Source organism: Heptranchias perlo, chromosome 3 (genome assembly GCF_035084215.1).
Source record: "Heptranchias perlo isolate sHepPer1 chromosome 3, sHepPer1.hap1, whole genome shotgun sequence".
Classification (NCBI taxonomy): Eukaryota; Metazoa; Chordata; class Chondrichthyes; order Hexanchiformes; family Hexanchidae; genus Heptranchias; species Heptranchias perlo.
Window position 1 is genome coordinate 63,103,158 of NC_090327.1, and position 23,761 is coordinate 63,126,918.

Genomic DNA, 23,761 nt, shown 5'->3' on the forward strand with positions numbered 1-23,761 from the left:
AAGGTCATTGATGAAGCACCTGTAGATAGTTGAGTCTAGGACACTGTTCTGAGGAACTCCTGCAGCGATGTCCTGGGGCTCCCACAACCACTACAGCCTTCCTTTTCGCTAGGTATGACTCCAGCCACTGGAGAGCTCCCCCCTCACCCACCGCCCCCGATTCTCATTGACTTCAATTTTACTAGGGATCCTTAATGCCACACTTGGTCAAATGCTGCCTTTATGTCAAGGGCAGTCACTCTCATCTCAGCAATTTATCATTACTACCATTCATTCCATGAATCCTATGACTGCACTTCTTCAGTATGCCCTGAAACTCCATGGAATTTATACAGAACCCTGGTCTACGTCGGACTTGTCAGAAATTCCTGGCACTGCAAAAGAGTAATTACCAACTTACGCCCTCCTCCAAATCAGAAATTTTGGGGTCGACGATTCTGATACTGATAGTGCCAGGGGATCTGCAGAAGGCAGTAGACTGGGTTTGAAGAGTTAAATTGTGGAGATTCTGGTGTTTTGCTTGATAACCTTTGGCGGTCAGGGTGGGATACAACCTACCATAGGTAGCATTATTTATGGTTTGTGGAAGAAGCAGGCTTGTCTTGTTTCCTGCTTTACTTCTAACATTGAAGTGATCAAAGGAAACTTAACTGCTTTAATGAACCATTGAATCATTGAGAATGCTGGAATGGCCAAAAATGAAGGAAGCACATGCTTCCCATAGCATCAACCAGAAAATCTAATTGATTCATTAAAGTTTAACCAAAAATGAGATGTACCATCATGAATTAAGAAAGAAACAAAGGAACATTAAGAAAGTGAGACTATGAGCAGAACATAAAATAAATGGAGATATCATCATATCTAACAAATTAAAAGCTTACAGGATGATGGAACCGAGGTCATATTGGGCAGTATGGTTTTAATCAAACACTCAAAGTATAGTTTTCATTGGTTGATTTATTCTTGCATTTTAGAATACATTTGCCAAATTGGATTGCCATTTTTAAAATTTATGTTCTAGAAATCATTAAAGATATTTGTATACCAATAAATAAAAGGTAATCAGAACCCTAGTCACAGCAAAGGAGCTGGATGGAGCGAGACAGTGGCCTGGCCAGGGAGGGAGTCAGAAACTTGGCCATAGAAAGAGAATTTTGCCCCTTTTGCAGTAAATTGGCAAAAAGAAAGGAGGAGGAATTTCAGAAAAGAAACATGGAACTGTAGAGAAATAAAACAAACCAGCAGGAGGAAGAAATGCTCTGGACACTATGGGCCCGATATTATCATGGTGGCGGGTTCGCGGCGTCGGGGGGGTCGATTGGGCGCGTGGGTAACGCGCCCGGTGAAATCAGTCTGCCCCGCGCGCAATCGCAGGCTGATTGGATCCACTTACCTGTTCATCCAGGTTCCCCACTGCTAAGCTGCGCGGCGGGCGGACTGCGCATGCGCAGTAAGGTCTGTCAGCTGGAGGAGCTCTATTTAAAGGGGCAGTCCTCCACTGACTGATGCTGCAAGAATTAGGAAAAATTACAGCATGGAGCATCCCAGGGGGAAGGCTGCTCCCAGGTCAATGATGCCTCACTCCAGCTCTTATTGGATGGGGTGAGGAGGAGGGGGAGGACAGAGATCGTCCCCCCGGCGGGCAGGAGGAAGTGGCCTGCCTCTGCCACCAAGAAGGTCTGGCTCGAGGTGGCAGAGGAGGTCACCTGCTCCACCAACATACTGCACACCTGCATACAGTGCAGGAGGCACTGCAATGACCTAAGTAGGTCAGCCAAAGTGAGTACACTTACTCATTCCCCTACACTCCGTCTGCCACATCAGCTTCTGCACTGTCAACACTACTCTGTCACATCATTCCTCACACCCACTCAAAGCTCATCTTACCTGCACTTACTCACCTCACCTGCACTTACTCACCTCGCCAGTACTCATCCCACCACTACCACTCAACCCAATCCTCATACAATCTCATGGCTCTATCTCATAGGGTAGTGCCCTCCGCGACGCATCTCTTTCACAGTCAGCCTCACTCAACCTGCCACTACCTGTGCTGCAGCCACAGGGCATGCATCACATATGTGTAGTAGGAAGCGTAAGGCAAACGTGTCGTGAGCATGAAGGGGATGCACAAGGGTGTTTGAGGGTTTGTCATGGTTTTTACTTATATTTAATTTCTGATCAACTCACATCACATATTATATTGCTTTGCAAATCTTGTCTGGTTTGTGCAATAATGCCCTTTCCTGAGGATCACAATGAAGACTCACAACTGATGCCACCCATTGTGTCACTGCAGAGTGGGTGTAGGTGTATTTGCAGGGCTCTTTTGTGCAGACGACTGAGAGACGTCGGCGATGTCCCCGGTGGCACCCTGGAAGGATGCGGAGGAGAAGTTGTTGAGGGCAGTGGTGACTTTGACAGCGACAGGTAAGAAAATGGTGCTCGGGCCAGCCGGGAGCAGCTCGGCATGAAGGAGGCTGCAGATGTCCACGACTACATGTCAAGTGACTCTGAGCCTCCATGTGCACTGCTCCTCAGAGAGGTCCAAGAAGCTGAGCCTCGGTCTGTGGATCCTGTGGCGAGGGTAGTGCCCTCCGCGACGCATCTCTCACTGCGGTTGCCCTCCCTCCTGCTGTGCAGGTGGATGTACCACAGCACTGTGTTGTGGAGCTCCACGTGTCAGAGGTGGACGGCTTGGCCAGCGAGGCTGGTGATGCTGTTCATCCTCCGAGGTCATGACTGCAGCTACGGCGGCCCCCACCCGGAAGATGCACATCTGAGGGGGTCCGCAAGGTAGGTAAATGTGTTTGGACAGCGGGGTAAGTGTGCAAGTTTGTGAATTTTATTGTTAGGAGGAGGGTGGTGGAGGCCAAACTTTGTCCAAGGTGACAGAGAGGCCTCCTGCAATGAGTGAGGGTCTCCCCACCCCACCTGTCAAATGGACCGTTGCAGTTGCCACAGGCTGATGGCCGCAACACGTCCATTTGAACTGGGAGTGTTTCCCCCAGTACGGGAAACAGTCTCAGTTGTTTGCAAAATCCCACCCCTCCTAAAATATCATGTTAATCAGGTCTCTAAACGACCTGAAATACCTAAATAAATACCTTGAGTGGCACCCTGCCGGCTTTAATTGCCGGCGGGAGTCCCACATGCGGGGGCTGCGCGCGCATGTCAGCGCGTCAGTGGAGAACCCGGAAATGGGGCGGGTTGGAGCCGGGCACTCGACCCGCCCTGGGAATCCCCGATTTTCGTAGCCCCCCCACCAGGAACGCACCCGATCGCGGGTGCTAAAATCGAGCCCTATATCACTGATTTTAACCTAACCTGCCCAGTGGGAAAGGGGCAGATTCGGGTCAGAAATTAATGGAGCGTAAAATCGGGCAGCGTGTAAAACAGGCATCCGACCCAAACCCTCCAGGCAGGCTAGGTTAAAATCGGGGTTTATGTGTAGTGACATTGAAAACACATTTGTCTAGAATTTCCGTGGGGGTTCTCTTACGGGTGATTGGAGGAACCTCCAGAGAAACAATGTAAATGGCTAGAAAAGGTACGGCAGGAGATCGGGAGAACCCATTTTGAATGCAAGTATGGGGGTAATTTTAACCCGCAAGGTGGATTGGGGGCTGGTGGGGAGGTAAAAATTGTAAAAATGTAAAATCCGACCCCAACTCACTTACTTCCGGTTTTAACGAAGGGGTCGAGGGGCGGGCGACCAACCCGCTCTTAGGAGGTGGGTTGGTCAGTAAAATCTTTTAAGGAGGCAGCGGGCCTCCACTTTGACAGGTTTTTTATTTTTAACTCCTGAGGGCTGGGATTCCCAGGCCTTCGGATTCTCGCCACATAAGAGGTGAGAAGACCTGGATTAACAGGTAAATGCCTTTATTGCACTGCTTGTGGGCCAGGAGGAGCAGGAGTGTTGCCTCCAGACCCAACAAGCTTACCTGCCACGATCTGACACACGCAATCGGCCGACCCCCTCCCCATGTCCAACCCCCCACGATCTCCGACCCCCATCCCAGGATCTCCGACACATCCACCTCCTGATGCCTGGCCGCAAACCCCCCTCCCCGAAGCCCCACTTACCTAGCATCTGTTCCCCGGCTGTTTTCCCATCCAAACAAGCAGCCACCCTGTCAATCTGGCTGCCTGTAGGGAGGAAACCTGCTGAAAAAATTTAAAAGACGCCCTGACGTCAAAATAGTCAGGATGTCCGGGAAACCCGTACTTCCGGGTTTCTCGTCTGGAAATCCTCCCCCCCCCGCACTCTCCATGGCTCCGAGTAAATAGCGGGGTCTATGTGACTTCACCCAAAGGACAAGCAGAATCAGAAAAAGAAAACAGAAGGGGATAAGCAAAGATACAATGAAAAGCAAAGACAGAAGTAACTTGAGCGAAAACAATAAATTATAAAAATGATGATATAACTTCAGATTTAAAAAGATTGGTATGCAAGCTCGCAAAACAATTAAACTACTATGGAATTAGTTTTGTTGTTTGTGCTTTCTATCTTGTTTCATTTACATGACGTGTGTATACCGTACATAGGACCTTGATACATTTTTAATGCCCCATTGTGCACAGCGTGCGCTGTGGAAGCTCCGGTCAGTAAAACCTAGCGGGCAAGAGGAAAAGGCATGAAAAGGGAAATGTTAAAAATATGTTTGTGCGTCCAGGAGGAGCAAAAGTGATCCTCCAAGTTCCACAAGAATAATGTGGGCCGCTGTCGTCCCGGGCTTCTCCCCATCCACAATTGCACCCCACATGGACCCACCTTTCTGCCAGCCTGATCGGCCTCCGGGTCGCCTGATATTGCAGCCAGCAAGCTGGAGGGGGGGACCATTTAGCGACCACAGCTCACTGGTAGCACGATAATGAGGCCCAGCCCTCAAAATAGACCATACCTCCTGCCAACATAATCGGGCAGCCAGCTGTCGTGCTCCGTCATCGGCCGCTCGATAATTAAGATCAACCCCACGATCAAAATATGGAGCACTGAAATAAAACTGTTATTTTGGTGGGTCGCGTCAGCAAGTATAATTACATTAGCATTCAAAATTCATCACTTACAGGTATTTCAGGTTGTCCAAGTCCTCAAATGCTTTCCTTGGTATTCTTTTGATTTGGTTATTGTTCAATAATCTGTATACATAAAAAACAACAAAATATTAATCTTGATTTTCACAGCATATTATGTGCTGACCATGAGGAAGATTTCCTTTATAAAGAACTGGTTCATGATTTTGTTACACATAACACACAGAAGAAATCTTTCCCTCTCATTCAGTAAATCAGCAGAGCAATGGGTACATTTATTGAATCCATGCCAGCAGTACCTTTCCCATTGCAACTGCATATTGGAAAATTGCAGGAGGCCCAGGTACTTTCTTGGTGGTGTGAACTCTGAAATGTATTCTTAAGAATTAACTCGGTGATTAAGTTATATATTTGTACATAAAGCCTCAGATATTGATGATGTCACATCCAGCATTAATAACTCCCAATGAATGTCGGCTGACACTTCAATTGTCTCCCACGAATGAGTCTATATTTTATTACTAGACACAAAACATTACATTGCTATGAAGGACAGACTGGGGTAAACTTTCAACTTGCCGGTGTTAAGGATCAGCCACCCAGGAGGCAAGTTGGAAATCTACCCCACTGTGTTGTAATATCACACCAGTAGGAAAGCAAGCACGAAACAGTCTTCAAAAAAAAAAGCCCGATGATGAGAAACACACTTCAATATTTGAGACTTCAATTTGCTTTGTTCACAATGACATGTTCGTTCAAGGATACAGTAGGTTGAGCCAGATCTTTCTTGGCATTTGAAGATTGTATATGCAAACAAATCTCAGCTCTCTTTTCAGTTTTACTGCCATCATGAATCCTTTCCAATGAACTGGAAGTATGTACAATAGTTACAGGATTTATTTTAGTCAGGTCGTGGAACCACAGCTAGCTGGATGGTGAAAAGAGTGACCATCTCTCTCTCAAGAAATTTAATTTCAGATGTAAACATTTTTCTGTCATTTTCCTCCATGAAGATGCCAGAGTAGCTGAGTTGATTTGATCATATGTGCAGTACTGCCATCCCATAAGTTAATTTCTATTTCCCCCTCAAACCCCCAAAATATTGTCTATCCAGGCATGAGAAGGCAGGTGTTGTTGCATTTAGCATGGTATGAGCAATTTATGTCATTGTGGTAGGAATCACACTCAATAGCAATGTGTGTCAAAATGGGAACAGGATGCTACTACACAGCAGAAAGTTGCCTCATTTGAAATTTAATTTGTCCTGGCCGACATCCCTTCCTCAGTCAACACCATCAGAAACAGAGTAACTGATCATTTATCTCATTTGCTGTTCGTGGGACCTCAATGTGCCTAAACTGGCTGTAACATTTGCCAACTTAATGACAGTGGCTACACTTCAAAATGTATTTCATTGGATGTGAAGTGTTTTGAGATATCCTGAGGACATGAGAGTTCCTTTCTTCTTAATTTGCTGAGCTAAAGAGATGGGAGTGCAAAAGAAGGCAGTAGCAGATTGGCCACCCATTATAACTCCCATCCAATTTTCCTTTCCGTCCGATACCGCCTATTTTATGCCCTAGCCGAAGCTGGAAGTTCTATTCAATGTTAACCAACTGTTGCTCCCCACTTTCTCTCCCTCATCACCTGAGAATTAGATGAAAGAAGCAATTTTAGCCGCGCACAAGGGACATAAGCCACATGCTGAGCAATATAAAGCCAATTTGTTATTGAATAGAAAAAAACTCTCAATCATATTTATGCTGATATATTAATCTTGTTTTATATTCCTTAAAATGGGACCTGGAAAATATAATTATGTGGGTAATTTATGTCCATTTTCTTTTTTCCTTAATATTATACTTAGAAGTTATTGTTACTTTCTGAGGAACAGATAATTCTGTGCCTAAAAATTCTTTTCTTAGTCCCATTAAAAAAGGGATACAAGTTTTGAGTCCTCTGCTGACATGCAAATCCAGACTCTGGCATTGCAAACATTGAGATTATATGAGCAAAAAGTACATTGTATAAGACTGTAAACTCAGTGAAATGAATGCCTATGTGGATGATTTCTTTTTAGAGAGAAAAGACAGTAAAAGGGGCTGACTTAGGAGTGAAACTATTAAACGTAAGTTCTGCCATGCTGATGCGTAACTGGTACAGGATATTAAAGCTGCTCTCTGACAGGATTGTCTGCAGGGTTAAAATCTGCGAAAAGTGACAAAGAAGGCTGCCCCACATTCCTGCAGGCTGGCCTTCAGAGGACTTGAGAGCTTTAACTTTGAACAGTTACATCCTAGAGCTGCAAAGAAGAGGTCTGCTGATTTCTTATTAGTGTGGTGAACAGATAAGCAACAAAGCAGACATGCTCAACGAACTATAACCAACCAAACTGAATAATGATGTGCAGTTTTGTCACGTCAGCATGCCTCTGGGTAAAACCAACACTCATTTTGACCATGCTGAGATGTAAATAAGAGCCATAAAAGTTAATCTTCGCAAACTCAATTTCTGAGCAAATAAATAAAATGAAACTATTTTAAAGTATTAAACTTCTATTCTTAACAAGATTGAGGTTCAGAGAAGGATAAAAATAAATATATCGGGCCATAATTTGTTGTGGATTAGGAGATATTGGTCCAGATTTTGTTGTAGCAGGGCAACTAACAGTATTAGACTTACCCTTGCACGTTTAGGTTTTTAAATTTTTGCATGGCAACTTTCTGAAAGTGCAAGCTGACAACGTCATAGCGAGGGAAACAGGGCATCTGGGAGCGGAGTGAACAGGGCAGGTAACAGGGTATCTCCTTAACCAATCAGATTGAAGGATTATGAAATCAACCACGCAAGTAATGAAAAGGAAGTGTAAATTAGAGTGGGTGAATTCAATGTCAAATCAGGTACAGAAAGAGAAATAAAAGAGAGGAAAAGAAAGATTGGATTAAGAGAGAAAAAAGAAACAGAAAGGAAAAGTAAAAAAAATGTAAAAATTTTAAATGTTCAATCGCCAACAATTAAAACCAGAAAGAATGAGACTCCACACTTGTAATAGTTAATTTTCAGTGCCAGAGAGGTTGATTGGCAGTAATTAACACTTATCTCATCGTTAAAAGGGTACTTAGGCTTGAAACTACTTGACCGAACTTTCAGTGGCGAGTTTAATTCATATCTACCGCGCAACTGCACGCCACTCAATGCGTTTTAATGGTGAGCCAGCCAGCGAGATGCCATTTTCGCGAAGCTAACAGTGGAGGGGCACAATTCGGACAGCAACTTTTGGATTTTTGAGTTTAACCGCTCATCTGCCCAGCGCCTGAAGTTGCTGTACTATTTGCACATAAATAACAGTGAGCGCCATTAGCCTCACCGTTATTTTGACAACAAACCATGACACATTATTTTAAAAAGTATGAATAATTGGAATTAATATATAGAACTAGAAAAGGACATTCAATCTATTTCGCCTGTGCTAACCAGAGACCATCAACTCTGCCCAACTCAGGGAGGCAACCAATCCAAGAATGCAAGGGTCTACAAAAATTTCCCTGGCATTGCTACAGATTCACATTCCACATCACTGGATAGCAGTCAGGAGTGGAAGCAGGAGTCTTTATTCTGGGACCTTCTGGCTCATAAGGTTTAGCAACTCACCACATAGTGCATTCACTCACTATGCCATCAGGGAAATAGTGCCATAAATTTCCTAATGTTTTGCTTATGAGGATACAAAGGACACTGCACCAGAGGAAAAAAACCTGAGGAATACATAATAAATGAGTGTTACAGATCTAAGTCTTTCTGACAAGTTAAATTGAGTTAGGCATGAAGCACTGATGATGTTTTCCCCTATCTACTGTCTGCCTGACAATGTGTTCATGTGGAAGAGAAATGTTAAAGATTCGAATTGCTAGGTGAAACGAGAAAAACACCACAGATGTAGAAAAATTTGGAAGATTTGAGCAGTCATGGAGTAAGATTTCCTCTGTTACCTATAACGAACTATATAAACATGTTTATGATGAACATATTTATGATTTTGTTGCAAACAAACAGGAAATTTTTCTTTGTGGCATGTTTAATTATGCAGTGTAATGTGTTAAGAGTGCAGTGTGAACGGGATGTGAATGGAGAATGCAGTGCCTAGAGAGTGTGGAGAATGTAGCACATGGAAAATGCATTGTGTGGAGATTGTGGTGCATGGAAAATGAACATATATGGCTGGAACTTGATGGAGCAGGGCATCAACAGTGCTTCATGCCTAACTAGACTTTTTCTTGCACCCTTCCGCTCAAAAATGTTTTACATGGTAACTTGCTAGAAGTGCCAGCTGATAAGAGTGTGGTGAGGGCAACAGGACATCTGGGACCTCAGTGAACGGCGGGACCAATAGTGTATTTCCTTAACCGATGAGATTTGAGGATTGAGAAGTAAACTGAGGAACGACTGAGAAGGAGGGTGAATTAAAGTCAAATCAGGCACAGAAAGAGAAATAAAGAGAGGGAAAGAAAGACTGGATTAAGAGATAGAGAAGAAAAAGAGACAGAAAAGAAACGTAAGAAAAAATTTAAAAACTTAATTTTGACATTTTTAAAATCTCCAACAATTCAGTACCTGAAGGAATGAAGCACCACAGTTTAAATTATTCACTTTCTGGGCCAGAGAAGTTGATTGGTAGTCATTAACAATTATCACATCATTAAAAGAGTACTTATGCTATTAATGACTAGACTTAATTTTCTGTGGAGAGTTTAATGTGCAAATCCAGCAAGTTCTTAAAAACAAATGGGGAATTTAAGGGTGAGATGCTGTTTAGAATCACTGGGCTCGAAATTGGGCCGTGTAGTGCCTGTTGTTTCGGTGCTATGCGGCCTCCTGAAGTGCCAAGATAGTGTCTTGGCTGCGCATGCACGTTTCCAGCCTGACTGGTGCCGGACGCCACCTTGGTATTGGAGTTAGCGCTTGCGTAAGTACCAAACGGCGGCAGCATGTAAAGAGAAAATGGATACAATCAGCGAATTATGCTGATTTAAAGTTATAGACACCATTTTGGGACTTATCGCTCAACTCGACGCACAGTCTTAACCCTGACCATCTGAACATGTCTTACAGTGCCTGCAGGACACCCCACTAGTGCTATTTAAAGGATCATGCAGAATTTACAGGTTAGTTGAAGGATTATTGCTTCTGGCTGCTGATGCATTTGTACCTGTTTTTGGAGGTCTCCTAGACTTGAATATAGGATGCGGGGACATAGCCTAACATTTAGAGCCAGGATGTGCAGGAGTGAAGTTAGGAAATGCTTCTACACGCAAAGGGTGGGAGAAGGTTGGAATGCTCTTCTGCAGTCGGCAGTTGATGCTAGCTCACTTGTGAATTCTAAATCTGAGATTGATAGATTTCTGTGAACCAAGGGTATTAAGGGATATGGGGCTAAGGCGGGTATATGGAGTTAGGTCACAGATCAACCATGATCTCATTGAATGGCGGAACAGGCTCGAGGGGCTAAATGCCACTGCCACTTGCTGCCTCCTGCTATGCGCCACCTTCTCCTGCAAGAAAGCGGGATGTGTGTCTGGGTGATTTGCCTGTCACGGTTGAATAGCTGCCAGTGCGTGTGGACTGTGAGTTGTGAGTGTGCGGCTTGCAACAGTGGTAATGTGTAAGGGTGAGAGGAAGCACCTGATTGGAAGAGTTGAGTACTGATGGAAAGAGTTTGTTGGTATGTGGATGATGGGGGTGTGGTGTATGGAACAGTGGATGTGGCCATGATGCAGTCGGTAGGAGATGCCACTTAACATTGACCTCACTCACCTTGACCACTCGCGTCAAAGCATTGAACTTCTTCCTGCACTGCATACATTTTCGTGCTGCTATGCGTCTGGCATTAACTGTATCCCCTACTGCCTCCCATTGCCTTTTGAGCATATGTCTGGAGGGCTTCTTGCCCCCTCCCTCTGCAGATATTGGGTGTCCCTCCTTCTGTCCACCAAGGTCTCTAGTGCATCAGCAGAGAACCTTGGTTCATGCACTCCTGCAGGCCTGGTGCAAACTCAGATCGGCAGATTGGTGAGGTCTTGCATGCAGATTGGAGGATGTGGGATTTAGTCGTGTGCAACCTTTATTCAATGTTTTAACATAACTCATCAGTTTGTAAACAGAGTTAGGACCCGCATCTGTGTTTCATGTGTGCGATGTCTGATCTCCGTTCCGACTCCGTGCAGACAACAGGCTGTTATTTTTAGCAAATAACAGGTACCGGCTACTTTTAAGAGATTTTAAGAGACATCCTCCCTTTTAGAGATTGGGGCTACCCCTGTTGGTGGAAAGTATGCATTTACTTCAATCGTCATGTAAGGCCTACTTTTCAACGCTGCTTGAAGGTAAGTCCACAGGCCAGACAAAGTTCACGTCCTACCAGCGCAGGGGCCATTGGGCACGGGTTAATAGCAGATCACCCAATATTAGGCATTATACAATTCCGCCCCCCCCCCACCACTGAATCTGATAGCACAGAAGGAGGCCATTCGGCCCATCATGCCTGTGCCGGCTCTTTGAAAGAGCTATCCAATTAGTCCCACTCCCCTGTTTTTTCCCCATAGTCCTGCTATTTTTCCTTTTCAAGTATTTATCCAATTCCCTTTTGGAAGTTACTGTTGAATCTGCTTCCACTTCCCTTTCAGGCAGTGCATTCGAGATCATAATAATTAGCTATCTAAAAAAAATTCTCCTCATCTCATCTCTTGCTTTTTTGCCAATGATCTTAAATCTGTGTCCTTTGGTTCCAGACCCTTCTGCCAGTAGAAACAGTTTCTCTTATTTACTCCATCAAGACCCTTCATGATTTTGAATGCCTCTATTAAATCTCCCCTTAACCTTCTCTGCTCTAAGGAGAACAACCCCAGCTTCTCCAGTCTATCTGTGTAACTGAAGCCCCTCATCCCTGGTACCATTCTAGTAAATCTGCGAAGCAAATGGCGGAGTGACATAAATCAACCAGCAAGTTCTGGAGATTCGCAACTCATGGCCTATCTCAATCGCCTGAACGTGTTGGCCGATTTGCACATTAATAACGGCGTGCGTCTTTCACACGCTGTTATTTTTATAGCAAATTCCAGGCCATAGAATTTACAGTGTATTGAGAGTGCAGTACATGGTGGGGGCAATTGTTGCAGTCCATTGATAGTGTAATGTGTGTAAGGTGCAGTGCTTTGGCAGTATAATGCATAAATGGAATTCTGAGGGTTTTTTCCCCTTGTAATATCCAAAAATAACAGTAAAGGAAACTGATTCTATCTTGTGATTTATAAATAAGGCAGAAGAATATTAGAAAATATGGAACGAGAAAAGGCTATCCATCCATTAAGCCCTTTTCTTTCAACAGCACGTGCGTAACTTGCACTGTCTTGAAATCATCTCAATGTATTTAAAATGGCAGTACCTCCATGAAAATAAATGTTTGGGGAGGGAAGAATCACAGGCTGTTTTGGTGAGGCATTGCTCTTTTAATCTCCTAAGGAAAACAAATGATCATAGGTAAAAATTCTGTGTAATTTGTTATCTTCTTATGTCCCTGACCCCACTAAAGCAATTAGGTGAAAGATTGCAGGATATCAGTCTTACATTATCCAAACTTGGCTGGTTGTATTCCACGGATGGTATTCCCTTAGTCTCAGTAGCATGAGAGCAATAATTATCCAAAGCGTATTTGATTATAATGGTGCATCACATCTGGTCTAGGTCTTGTTGGAATATACAGGAATGTCATTACTCAGCTCTGAATGTTCTCCAATAAATCAATGCTCCTTTGCTAGGGTGGCGAAAACTGTACAATATTCCAATTGCAGTCTTACAAATTATTTATAACGGGTTAAGATAATTTGTTTAGACTGATAATCCTAGTGCTTGGTTAGCCTTGTTGATAACAGCCTTGCATTGAATAGATATTTACACTGTTTACTTTTAATGTTCCCATCAGTTCAGATATTCAAACTGTGTAGTCTACTATGTAGTTGCAAAGCAATGAAAGACAGCCCTGTTAAGGTGTTTGCCCAGCACTCATACATGCACACTTGCCAGCTCAAGTCACTGGTTAGTAATCAGAAATGGGAACCATGGCTGGGTTTTTCCTTGATATCCCAAGGTATTGAGGCCAAATATAGCATCTTTACTGTCACCCTAGCTGATGTCAACACAGACAGGATATTGAACTTGGGATCTTTCTATAACCAACACAAGTGAATGATGTTGAAGTAACTAAGGATGAAGCTGAAAAGGTCTTAGGAGTCTAAGTAGACTCGATGTTCAATACATCCAACCAATGCAGAGCAGCAATGAACAAAGTCAATAGAATTTTGAACTACATAGCCGAAATAGCAGAATACAAGTCAGAGGAAGTTGTGACCAAACTGTACAGTGCTCTGGTCAGACCGCATCTCGGGTTTTATGTACACTTCTGGTTCCCAAGACATAAGAGTGACATTCAAGTGCTGGAGAGCCATGGGGCTGATCCCTAGTATCAAAAATCTCAATAACAGGAGGCAACAAGTGGCAATGTAGACCCTCGAGCTTGTCCGCCAGTCAATGAGATCATGGTTGGCCTGTGGCCTAACTCCATTTACCCGCCTTAGCCCCATGTCCCTTAAAACCTTTGGTTCACAGAAATCTATCAATCTCAGATTTAGAATTCACAATTGAGCTCGTATCAGCTGCCATTTGCAGAACAGCGTTCCAAACTTCTCCCACCCTTTGCATGTAGAAGCATTTCCTAACTTCACTCCTGCATGTCTTGGCTCTAAATGTTGGGCTATGTCCCCTCGTCCTCGTATTCAAGTATAGGAGAACTCCAAAAACAGGTAAAAATGCATCAGCAGCTAGAAGCAATAATCCATCAACTGACCTGTGAATCCTGCATAGTCCCTTTAAATAGTGCTGGTGGGGGGTCCTCCAGGCCATCTAAGATGTGTTCAGGTGTTCGTGGTTAAGACAATGCATTCAGTGGAGCATTAAATGCCAAAATTATATGTATCACTTTAAATCAGCCTTGCACACTGATCAAATGCATATTCTCCTTAATTTACATGATGCCGGCGTTCGTTATCTGTGCATGCTCTAAACCTTTCACCAAGATGGCGTCCGACACATTTATCCAAGATGCTAGACAGCCCAATTTAGTGCCCACAATTTACAAATACCTCGTTACACTTCATCCTAGTAGTCTGCTCACGAGAGACTAATGTTATATTGCAAAATTCAGTGTAAATGCCGCTAAAATAAAATCAAAATTGGCTTAAGTGTTTATTAGTACAGAAAAGATTTATAAGCCGACTCGTGGAGTGCTTAAAATTAGTCATAATCGGCAGTTGTACTTTAATCAGTTTCAATCCCGTCACTGAAGAGACATTTCTTACCATGTTAAAAAAAATAGCAGTTCTTCTCTTAGCTCCTGAAGAACTTGACATGATATAAGATCATAACTGCCAAGGTCACAAGATAATTACATAAGAACACAAGAAATAGGAGCAGGAGTAGGCCATGTGGCCCCTTGAGCCTGCTCCGCCATTCAATAAGATCATGGCTGATCTTCGACCTCAGATTACAGGTGACAGGTTACAGATGAAGGAGGCCATTTGGCCCATCTCAGCTCATCCATCCAGAAACACCATCAAGCCTCCTCATTGCAGAATTCAACTGACTCTTAAACAATTCCAGGGTTTTGGCATTTCTGTCTGTGAGTCTATTCCATGTATCTTTGCGTGAAGAACTTCCTCATAACAGCCCTAAATTTACCTTCTAGTTTGGTATCATCTGCAAGTTTGACCAACTTGTATTGGATTTCTGAGTCCAAATCATCGATCTAAATTAGAAATAGTAATGCTCTGAACACTAATCCCTGGCAAACCCCAACTCAGCAGCCCCACCACCCCAACCCTGACGTAACTCCTCTAACAAGCGTCCATTAGTTTCTACCCTTCAGCCAAGTTCTTATCCATACCAAGATTTCACTTGAAATCCCCCTATCTTTGAGCTTAGCGAATAGCTTATTGTGTGGAACCTCATCAAATGTCTTCTGGAAGTCGAAATACAACATGTTACAGGGACTACCATAGTCCACTGGGGAAGTTACTTCCACAATGTACTCAGGAGGGTTGATCAGGCAGGATCTCCACCTTCCAAATCCATATTGACTGCTGTTTATTAAGTTATTAATGTACAGATAATCTTCAAATTTACACCTGATAATCAAATCCATTGCTTTAGATGGGGTTGAAAAAGATTAATGGCCCTGGAGTTACCTGAATCTAATTTGTCACACTTTTAGAATATGGGCGCCATTTTCAATCCACTGGGCCCTTCTCAGTGTCCAGTGACTCCTTTGTAATGATGAACAATGCCTCACAAATTCCTACCTTAGCCTCATTTAACAACCTGGAATAAAGACCATATATCCCTGAGAATTAATTGTTTTTGAGCTCTTTTAGCCTGTCTGGGATTCCATCTCAGTCACATCAAAGTCATTCAATTTGCCTGGGATAATCCTGTTTGAGGGCAGTATGGCCCCAATTTTAGAATGGAGGTGGGATGGCAGTGAGGGGCGGGGGGGGAGGGGGGTGAATGGGCGGATGGGTAACCCAACTAATAAAATATGTCCATTTCACACGTGATCGCAAATGAATTGGTGCCATTTAACGTGGCTACCGAAAGCTGCGAAGTGGGCGGACTGCGCACCTGCATCACAGGCTGTCAGCTGGAGGAGCTCGATTTAAAGGGCCATTGCTCCAAAGGCTTTTGCTGCAGCAAAGACCCAGAAATCACAATGGAGCAGCACAGGGGCGATGCTGCTCCAAGGTTCAGCGATACCTCACTGCAGCAGCTATTGGACAGGGTGAGGAGGAGGGAAGTCTGCAGATGGGAGGAAGTGCCCTGCCTCTGCCACCAAGAAGGCCTGGCTCGAGGTGGCAAAGGAGGTCACCAGCAGCAGCAACATCTCCCGCACCTGGGTCCAGTGCAGGAAGCGTTTCAATGACCTAACTAGGTCAGCAAAAGTGAGTACACTTACTGATTCTCCTGCATTCTGTGTTCCACATCACAGCCCCACCACCCAACTCATCTGCACTGTCAAAACTATTCTATCACATCACTCCTCACACCCACTTAAGGCTCATCCTCAACTTACCTGCACTTCCTCACTTCCCCATGAGACACCTCACCACTACAAGGCACCTCAATCCTCATCCAATGTGATGGCTCTCCCTCATACTCACCCTCTGACTCAGCCTCACCCAAAGCAATGTATTCATAGGTTGGCCACTTCACCATCACTCACACGTCTGTTCTTTCTCGCCTTCTCGGAGAAGAGAGTGCAAAATGCACGCGAGAGGGCGAGGACTGGAGGGGGGCCACAACAAATAGTGATCCTCACTGACACGGAGCAAGAGGCGCTGGAGATCAGCCGCACCCTCGAGTGCCAGTCCGTCGGGGACGCCGAGACTGGCACCTCACAAACGTCTGGTGACACAACTTTAACATTCATTACACACAATATGAATTGATGTTAACAATGCTTGGCATGTCGAACAGCTCGGTACGCTCATCACAACATGACACATCTGCGATAATGCTTAATATTGCCTTCTGTTCTCTTACAGGCCCTTAAACGACCGTAGTGATGGCGGAGGGTGATTCCTCAGATGGCCTGCAGGCCTCTGAGGGTGCACCATCACATCATAGCAAGCCATCCGCCAGAGTAGATATTCACACCTCGGTGGGTCCCAGCAGTCAGTGAGTTGGGTTGACACCTGGTGAGTCGCCACAGACAAGTCAGCACGAGCAGGCACTGGTGGCAGGGGCAGCTGTGGAGAGTCCGCATCGATGGGAGCACTCCTCTCCAGGCTCTGCTCAGCTGGACGCAGATGCTGAAGCCCGGGGGCCATCCTTTAAAAGGAGAATGATCGATAAACAGCAGCGCATTTGCGAGGTACTGGAATAGGTGCCAAGCGCACACTCCACAATAGCGCAGAGGATGGAGGAGTCCAACTCCTACATGAGTGGAATGGTGGCACAGGTACAGGAGGGAATCTCTGAGATACTGTCACAGGGACGTGAGCAAGTGTCTGAGGTAGTTTTGCAGGTAAGTACGGGAATGTGTGATGGAGAGAAGGCTGGCCTCCGTTGAGCTTCAAGCACGGCACACAAATGAATCCATTCAGGCCCTAACAACAGTCGTTCAGACTCACAGTAAACAACATTCTGCCGCCTTAAACAGGCAGGCAGATACTTTACAACTGGGCTTCCAAGGCATCATGCATGTCCTCCAAACTGTTGTCCAGCAGGGTGGTAGGAGTGATGTGTGCCTGGTCCAGGAGAGGGATGATGGTGAAAGGGGACATGGAAGTGGCATTGCCACTCAAAGCACTCCCACGTCTCCCCCGTTGTCCCCTCTCAACCAGTACCCGCAATGCTGCCTCCTCTCTAGGTGGCCGAATCTGCCTCTGCACAGGTGCAGATGGAACAGTCTTTGGAGGGGCCCTCACAGGCTCCAAAACCCAGAGGGTGTAGGCCCAAAGCATCTAAGCAGTCAGGGCATGAACATGAGCAACCTGCCACTACCTCTGTTGCAGCCACAGGGGATGCACCAAGTAGGAGTAGTCGGAAGAGGAAGGCTAAGGATTTGTGAGCACGAAGAGGATGCACAAGGGTGTCTGACAGATGGTCATGTTTTTCATTTATATTTGGTTTTTGTTAAAGTCACATTAAATGTTATCATTCTCACCACTACTGCCGCTTCAGTTTGAGGGGTCCGAAAAGTTGGTAAATATGTGTGAACAGAAGAATTGTAAGTGGAAAGTAAGAATTTTCAGTGAAAACACAAAGATCTCCCAGCCAAAAGTTTGTCTGAAAGAACTGAGTGCCCTGCTGCAATAATTTACCTTTTATCCCCATATGCCAAACAAGCATTTGAATGTTCAACTGGCTGCTGGTTGAAACACGTCTGGTAGAACATGGAGTGTTTCCCACAGCATGGGAAACACGCTGAGGATGTTTGAAAATCAGACCCCTGCCTCAATGTGCACAAAATTAAGTACTCAAGAATCTAAATAACTCTCTTATCTGTCATCCCCCCGACTTTAATTGGCAATGGGACTTCCACATTCGTGAGGCACGCGCACACCCAGATGAGTCAGTGGGGAACCCGGAGGTCTGCGAGTTGGAGCCGGGTTCTGAACCCGCTCGGGATTTCCCCAATTTTCGGAGCCCCCCCCCGCCCCGCCCCCAATGCACCCGCTACTTCATTCCAAAATCGAGCCCCATGTTACCCTTGTCTTCCCTTACAATAGTCTTGCTCATCAGATTATAATTCTACTTAATAATTATCACAGAACTAAAGTGTTAATTGACTTTTTTCAATTTTGAACCAGTTTCTTGGTATGCTTTCAGAGTGTGACTAATTAATTTTTGCATTTATATAGCATCTTTCAAGAGCTCAGGATGTACCAAAGGGTTTTACAACCAATGAAGTACTTTTGAAGTGTAGTCACTATTGTAATGTAGGAAATGCACACCCAATTTGTATACAGGCAGCAATGAAATCAATGACTGGATAATCTGTTCTGGATATGTTGGTTGAGAGATAAATGTTGGCCAGGACACTGGGAAAATTCCCTTGCTCTTCTTCAAAATAGTGCTATGGGATCTTTAACGCCCACCTGAGGGGGCAGATGAGGCCTCAGTTTAACATCTCATCCAAAAGCGGGCACCACCAACAGTGCAGCACTCACTCAGAACTGCACTGAAATGCCAGCCTAGATTATGTGCTCAAGTCTCTGGAGTGGGGCTTGAACCTACAACCTTCTGACTTAGAGGGAAAAGTGCTACCATTGACACAAGGCTGACACCTTTTTAGAGTTCTGTTACACTATACAAAGCAAACTGAAAGTAAATTGCTTGAGTTTATTATGGTTCTGGAGAGCCAATGTACAATTTCTCGGAAAACCTGACATAACTCTCTATCCAAGCTTTAATCAAGAGGCATGGGAAGTGCTAAAGTAATTTACCTGCACTTTGGGTAGTAGTGAGGGAGTTGATAGGTATAGAGACCCAGTGAAAAAAGAAATTTACAGTGTGTTATCTGAGTTATAAATAACCATAGCAGAATGGCCCAGGGTAGATTAGAGGAGATAATGTTTATTTTATAATGGTATGTGGCAATGCAGAGTTGAATTCTTGTTTGATTTTCATATTTGATTTTGTTGAATTGATCCACCATAATTATAATCCACATTTATGTTTATTTAGTGCAATAAGTAGTAGTTGTGTAAACTGCTAGTGAAGATATTGATTTCATAACACTATTTAATCTGGGTTAGCATATTCCAGTGACAATTGCTTTAACTGTGGTGGATTGATTTATTTTTGTTCTGCACTGCCATGATTAGGAATTATTGACTATTTTACCCAAGAAGGAATTTTGTTTTAAACTGCATTACGGTTCTGATCTGAACTCTGGTCCAAAGGATAATTTACAAAGAGACAGCCCCCTTCTGATTGTTTTTAATATAAGAAAAGGCTGGAGCCAGAAGAGGACCAAAAAGGTAAGTAATATTTTTTAAAATGTTTTTGTGGGCCGGGAGGGGCAGAGTGCTAGAGAACCTAGGGTCCTGGGCTTCCCTCCCCCACACATCGCCCCCTCACCACTTAACTAATTGATGGGGACTGTTCCCGTAGATCCCCAGTCGCGGCCTCCTGTTGCGCTCGCCCAACTCCTGCCTGCTGGCCTGACGTCATTGATGTTGAGTTTAGGTGGCTGTCAGGCTTGGTATATTATAAATGAGGCTCAGGAGTTAAAATGGCCCTGGCTTCAGGCCGGCAAGCCTGGACGAGTAGTAGGCTCATCCCGCCAGTCCCACGCTCGCCTATCGCCCCAAGTTAAAATCAGGGCTACAAGGACAAACTTCTGGGCAGCTGGAAAGCTAGGTAGTTTTTTTTTTAGTGCATTTTTACTCATCATGGTGAGAGATGTTACTGATGGGAAATGGGGAGTGAGATTGCCAATTTAGTGTCAAATAGTGCCGAATTAGCACTGTAGGCCCATACCCACTAGGAATTGGATTGAGACTGCCCAAACCATTTCACAAAGGACTCTTAGACAGTACAGGAAAACTAGATTTTCAGCATCAGCCATAGAAGGACTGGGAAGGGTGTGTAAAGAACTTCAAAGACACGATTGTTGGTAATTCCCTCCCATTTGGAATACTATTACAAATCAAAATAAGTTTGCACTGATAATAAAATTACAGAAACATTGGTTTACAACCTGAAAATGTATGAATTAATGGTACTATAATGTTGGTACAGTAGATTACATCTGCCATTTCATTCTGGCACCTGAATTTGAAACCATTCCAGTGCATGCTGCTGTATAGGTTCAATGTAAACAATCTGGACAATCTCAAGCTAGGTGTTAATGAGCACAGGCTTTCTCAATCATAGAAACATCAAACCTAGGAAATATTTACAATATCATTGACACATAGGAACCAAAGGAAATCTCTCCCCCACCTCCCCAGACTTCTTCCATTGGGCAGATTCTGTAATCCAATACATGAGCTAAGCAGCTCTGTTGATGATTAACCATTGGAAACAATTTTACAACACCAAGTTATAGTCCAACAATTTTATTTGAAATTCACAAGCTTTCGGAGGCTTCCTCCTTCCTCAGGTGAATGTTGTGGAAAAAAACATTCCACAACATTCACCTGAGGAAGGAGGAAGCCTCCGAAAGCTTGTGAATTTCAAATAAAATTGTTGGACTATAACTTGGTGTTGTAAAATTGTTAACAATTGTCAACCCCAGTCCATCACCGGCATCTCCACATGATGATTAACCAGACAGCCTAGCTCAGAATTGGAACCCGAAGGGGAGGACCTATCACTGGGAGCTGGGATTCTTCACACTTGACTCCAGATAACCTTGCAAGCCAATGCCCTAATGGCCCTAGCCGGACAAGCAGTGGAAGGTTTACCAGTGTTTTGTACAGGTAAGCTACATGGTTGTAGTTGATTAAAGACCAGCAGTATCCTGCATATGCTTGGAGATTCATAAGCCATTGACTCGATCGTGTATCTAAACTCTGTGGACTTAGGTAAGTGGGCTGTGTCAGCTATGGGAATAGAGTGTGCATTCTGTATCAAAATTCTATAGATGTAGATTTCTCAGTCACTTGATTCAGAGACTCTCAAACATAGTAATGGGCTTTAGTGCAAGTTAGACAAGCAGTTAACCAAAAAAAAATTCTCCTAGCTTGGAATAAAGCATTCAAACATTAAGGAATAGTGAAAGCCAATTTAAAATTAGGAGACCAATTTCAGTTTTTACTTATTGAATTGCCATTCCTACCTTGACATGAAGGCCATTAAAAATGCATTGGATCACTTCACATTATGTCTAATTTTTCTGAAAACGATTAAAACTTTTTTGATGGAAACTTCATCTTCTCTTCCATGGGGAGGGGTACTGAAAACATCTCCAAGAAGTGGCTGCTAATACTTTCTGTACTTTTTTATGATTGCTTTTTATGGTGTTCTAACCTCAGGAATCCAAACTGTGTATGCAATGTTCCACGTAGCGCAGCAGTGCATAACCCTGTAGACCCAGGTGCTGCCCGATAAATCACAAGACAAAAGACAAAACCTTGCAGAAATCAAAAGATAAAATAAATTACTCTAATTGTACCAAATGTGGCATTAATGCAACTTTGATACTGGTTGCAGGAATATCAAGAAAAACAGCAGGGGCACATTTGTGTTCATATTCCAAATGTGGCATGTTGTCTGCCAATCATTAATCCTTCTGAAATAGATTTAATACGAAAGCATAATTTCTTTCAAAACTGCTGAATTGAAACCCACTTATTAATAATGTCCCAAGTGTAATAGATGTCAGCACTAATACTTCTCCATCAGTTAACATTCTGCTTAACTGGAATGTTAAACTGAAGAGATTGTTTCTGTCCACATTGATTCCATTAATGGTATTTCAACTGTGTGTATTTCGGTGTGATACAAGTTAATTTTCAGAACCAGTCACATTAGTTATCCATTTTATTCAGACTTCCTGATTTTCTGAGCACAGTCAACTTTAGGCACTGGTAAAACACATTGCTCTGGGTGGGTGGTGGGCGGGGAGCTCATGGTCCATGCAGATTGCATCGTTCAAAATCCCCAACAACTTTGTGACACAGCACATTTATTTTAAAAACATTGCAGTGCATTAAAACACCTACTATTTGCAAATTGGACCGCAACATAACTACATAAAACACCAGGCCGGAAATTTCCAGGGAGCTGTTCCTGTTTCGCTGCCATGATTTTGTGGAAGTATGGCGGAAACCTCACTTACACATACAAACAGAGTTTCAGCCGCTATTCCAACAAAGTTACGGCAGCAGAGCAGGAGCAGCTCCCAGGAAATTCCTGACAGGTTTGTGATCATCTACACAAATGAAAGCAAGCAATATTTGATTACCAGTGTAACTCAATAAGAATTAAATTTTGGGGAATTCCAATCTCGTCGCCTAAAATTATTTTATAAAATCTATAACTTCTACTCAATGTATTAAGAATGAATTGTTGAACGGTGTTAGAGTGAAATGAGCTAAGAGATCAACTACTACACATGTGGGAAGCATAGCGTAAAGTATGAAAACAGCCACTGGATTCAAATCAAGATAAAACTGATACATAGAATTTAAAAAAGACAATTGGACATGAGAGGAAAAAGATGAAAAGAAAAGGAGCAAGAAAGGATAGAAGAGGACACATGAACATTTTTTTTCCAAATTGTTTTGTGACTTTATCAACATTACTTCATCTTTATGTTTGACAATGAAGATAACTGCAATTAACTATTTTGTCTGGAGGACAAGAAGTTTTACAAACCAGATTTCTGAGTAAGCATTAACTAGAAATGTATAGGCCAGCATCTCTGGTAACAGTCTTGATCCAAACTGCCTTCACATGCTTTCACTTCCCAGGGCTTCATCAAAGGTTTCTCTCCTTTTCTATTGAATGCAAACCCAACTTCAAGCAAAACAAAGCAGTTCTCTCAGACTTGGGTGCCTTGCACTCCTTAATAGTTGGAGTGATTTTCACCCCCTACTTCCCTTAAATTTGTACCCATGATGCTTTACACTGTGTATGATATAGGGTATTTCCCTGGATTGCTTGAAACAAGGAAATAATATTTAGTATAACCGGAATGTGTTATAAGCTATTAATCTTAGACACTGATTTTGATTCCCCACCAATTTCACTGTAATATTCAAAATATAAGACTGGAAGCTGATACAAAAGCATTCTGGAGCTGGTTTTATATTTGTACCAGTGTTGGTGAAATCATTATTGCCCTCTCTGATTAAGTATTTTCTTTCTCTTCCTTTTTCCCTTTATGTTCCTTGGTCTTATATATCTTTTGCTGCCAAGAAATTGGGCAACCTGATTTTCCAACCTAATCCCAGACTTTCTTTAATGGAGCTTTAACATAGCCACCTGAAGAATTGCAATACCATCAAGTGATAACTATCCTTATGATTCTTCTCTTGTATAAAAAGACCTAAGAACATAAAAAAGTCAAGGGTGAAAAAAAGTTGAATTGGCTCATTGAAGTTCATCTTTCAAGTATCATAACTCCCCTGTTATAGCCTCGAGCTGCATTTTGAACATTTCT

At 43.5% G+C, this 23,761-nt stretch overlaps 1 protein-coding gene across 1 annotated transcript in view; it reads right to left on the bottom strand.

The window, feature by feature from the left end:
- LOC137314905 (peroxidasin homolog) overlaps positions 1 to 23,761 on the bottom strand; it is a 573,760-nt gene that overhangs the window by 268,795 nt on the left and 281,204 nt on the right. The window contains exon 3 of the mRNA XM_067979924.1: positions 5,074 to 5,145. Coding sequence (XP_067836025.1) covers positions 5,074 to 5,145 — 72 coding nt within the window. The remainder of the gene's footprint in view (positions 1 to 5,073; positions 5,146 to 23,761) is intronic.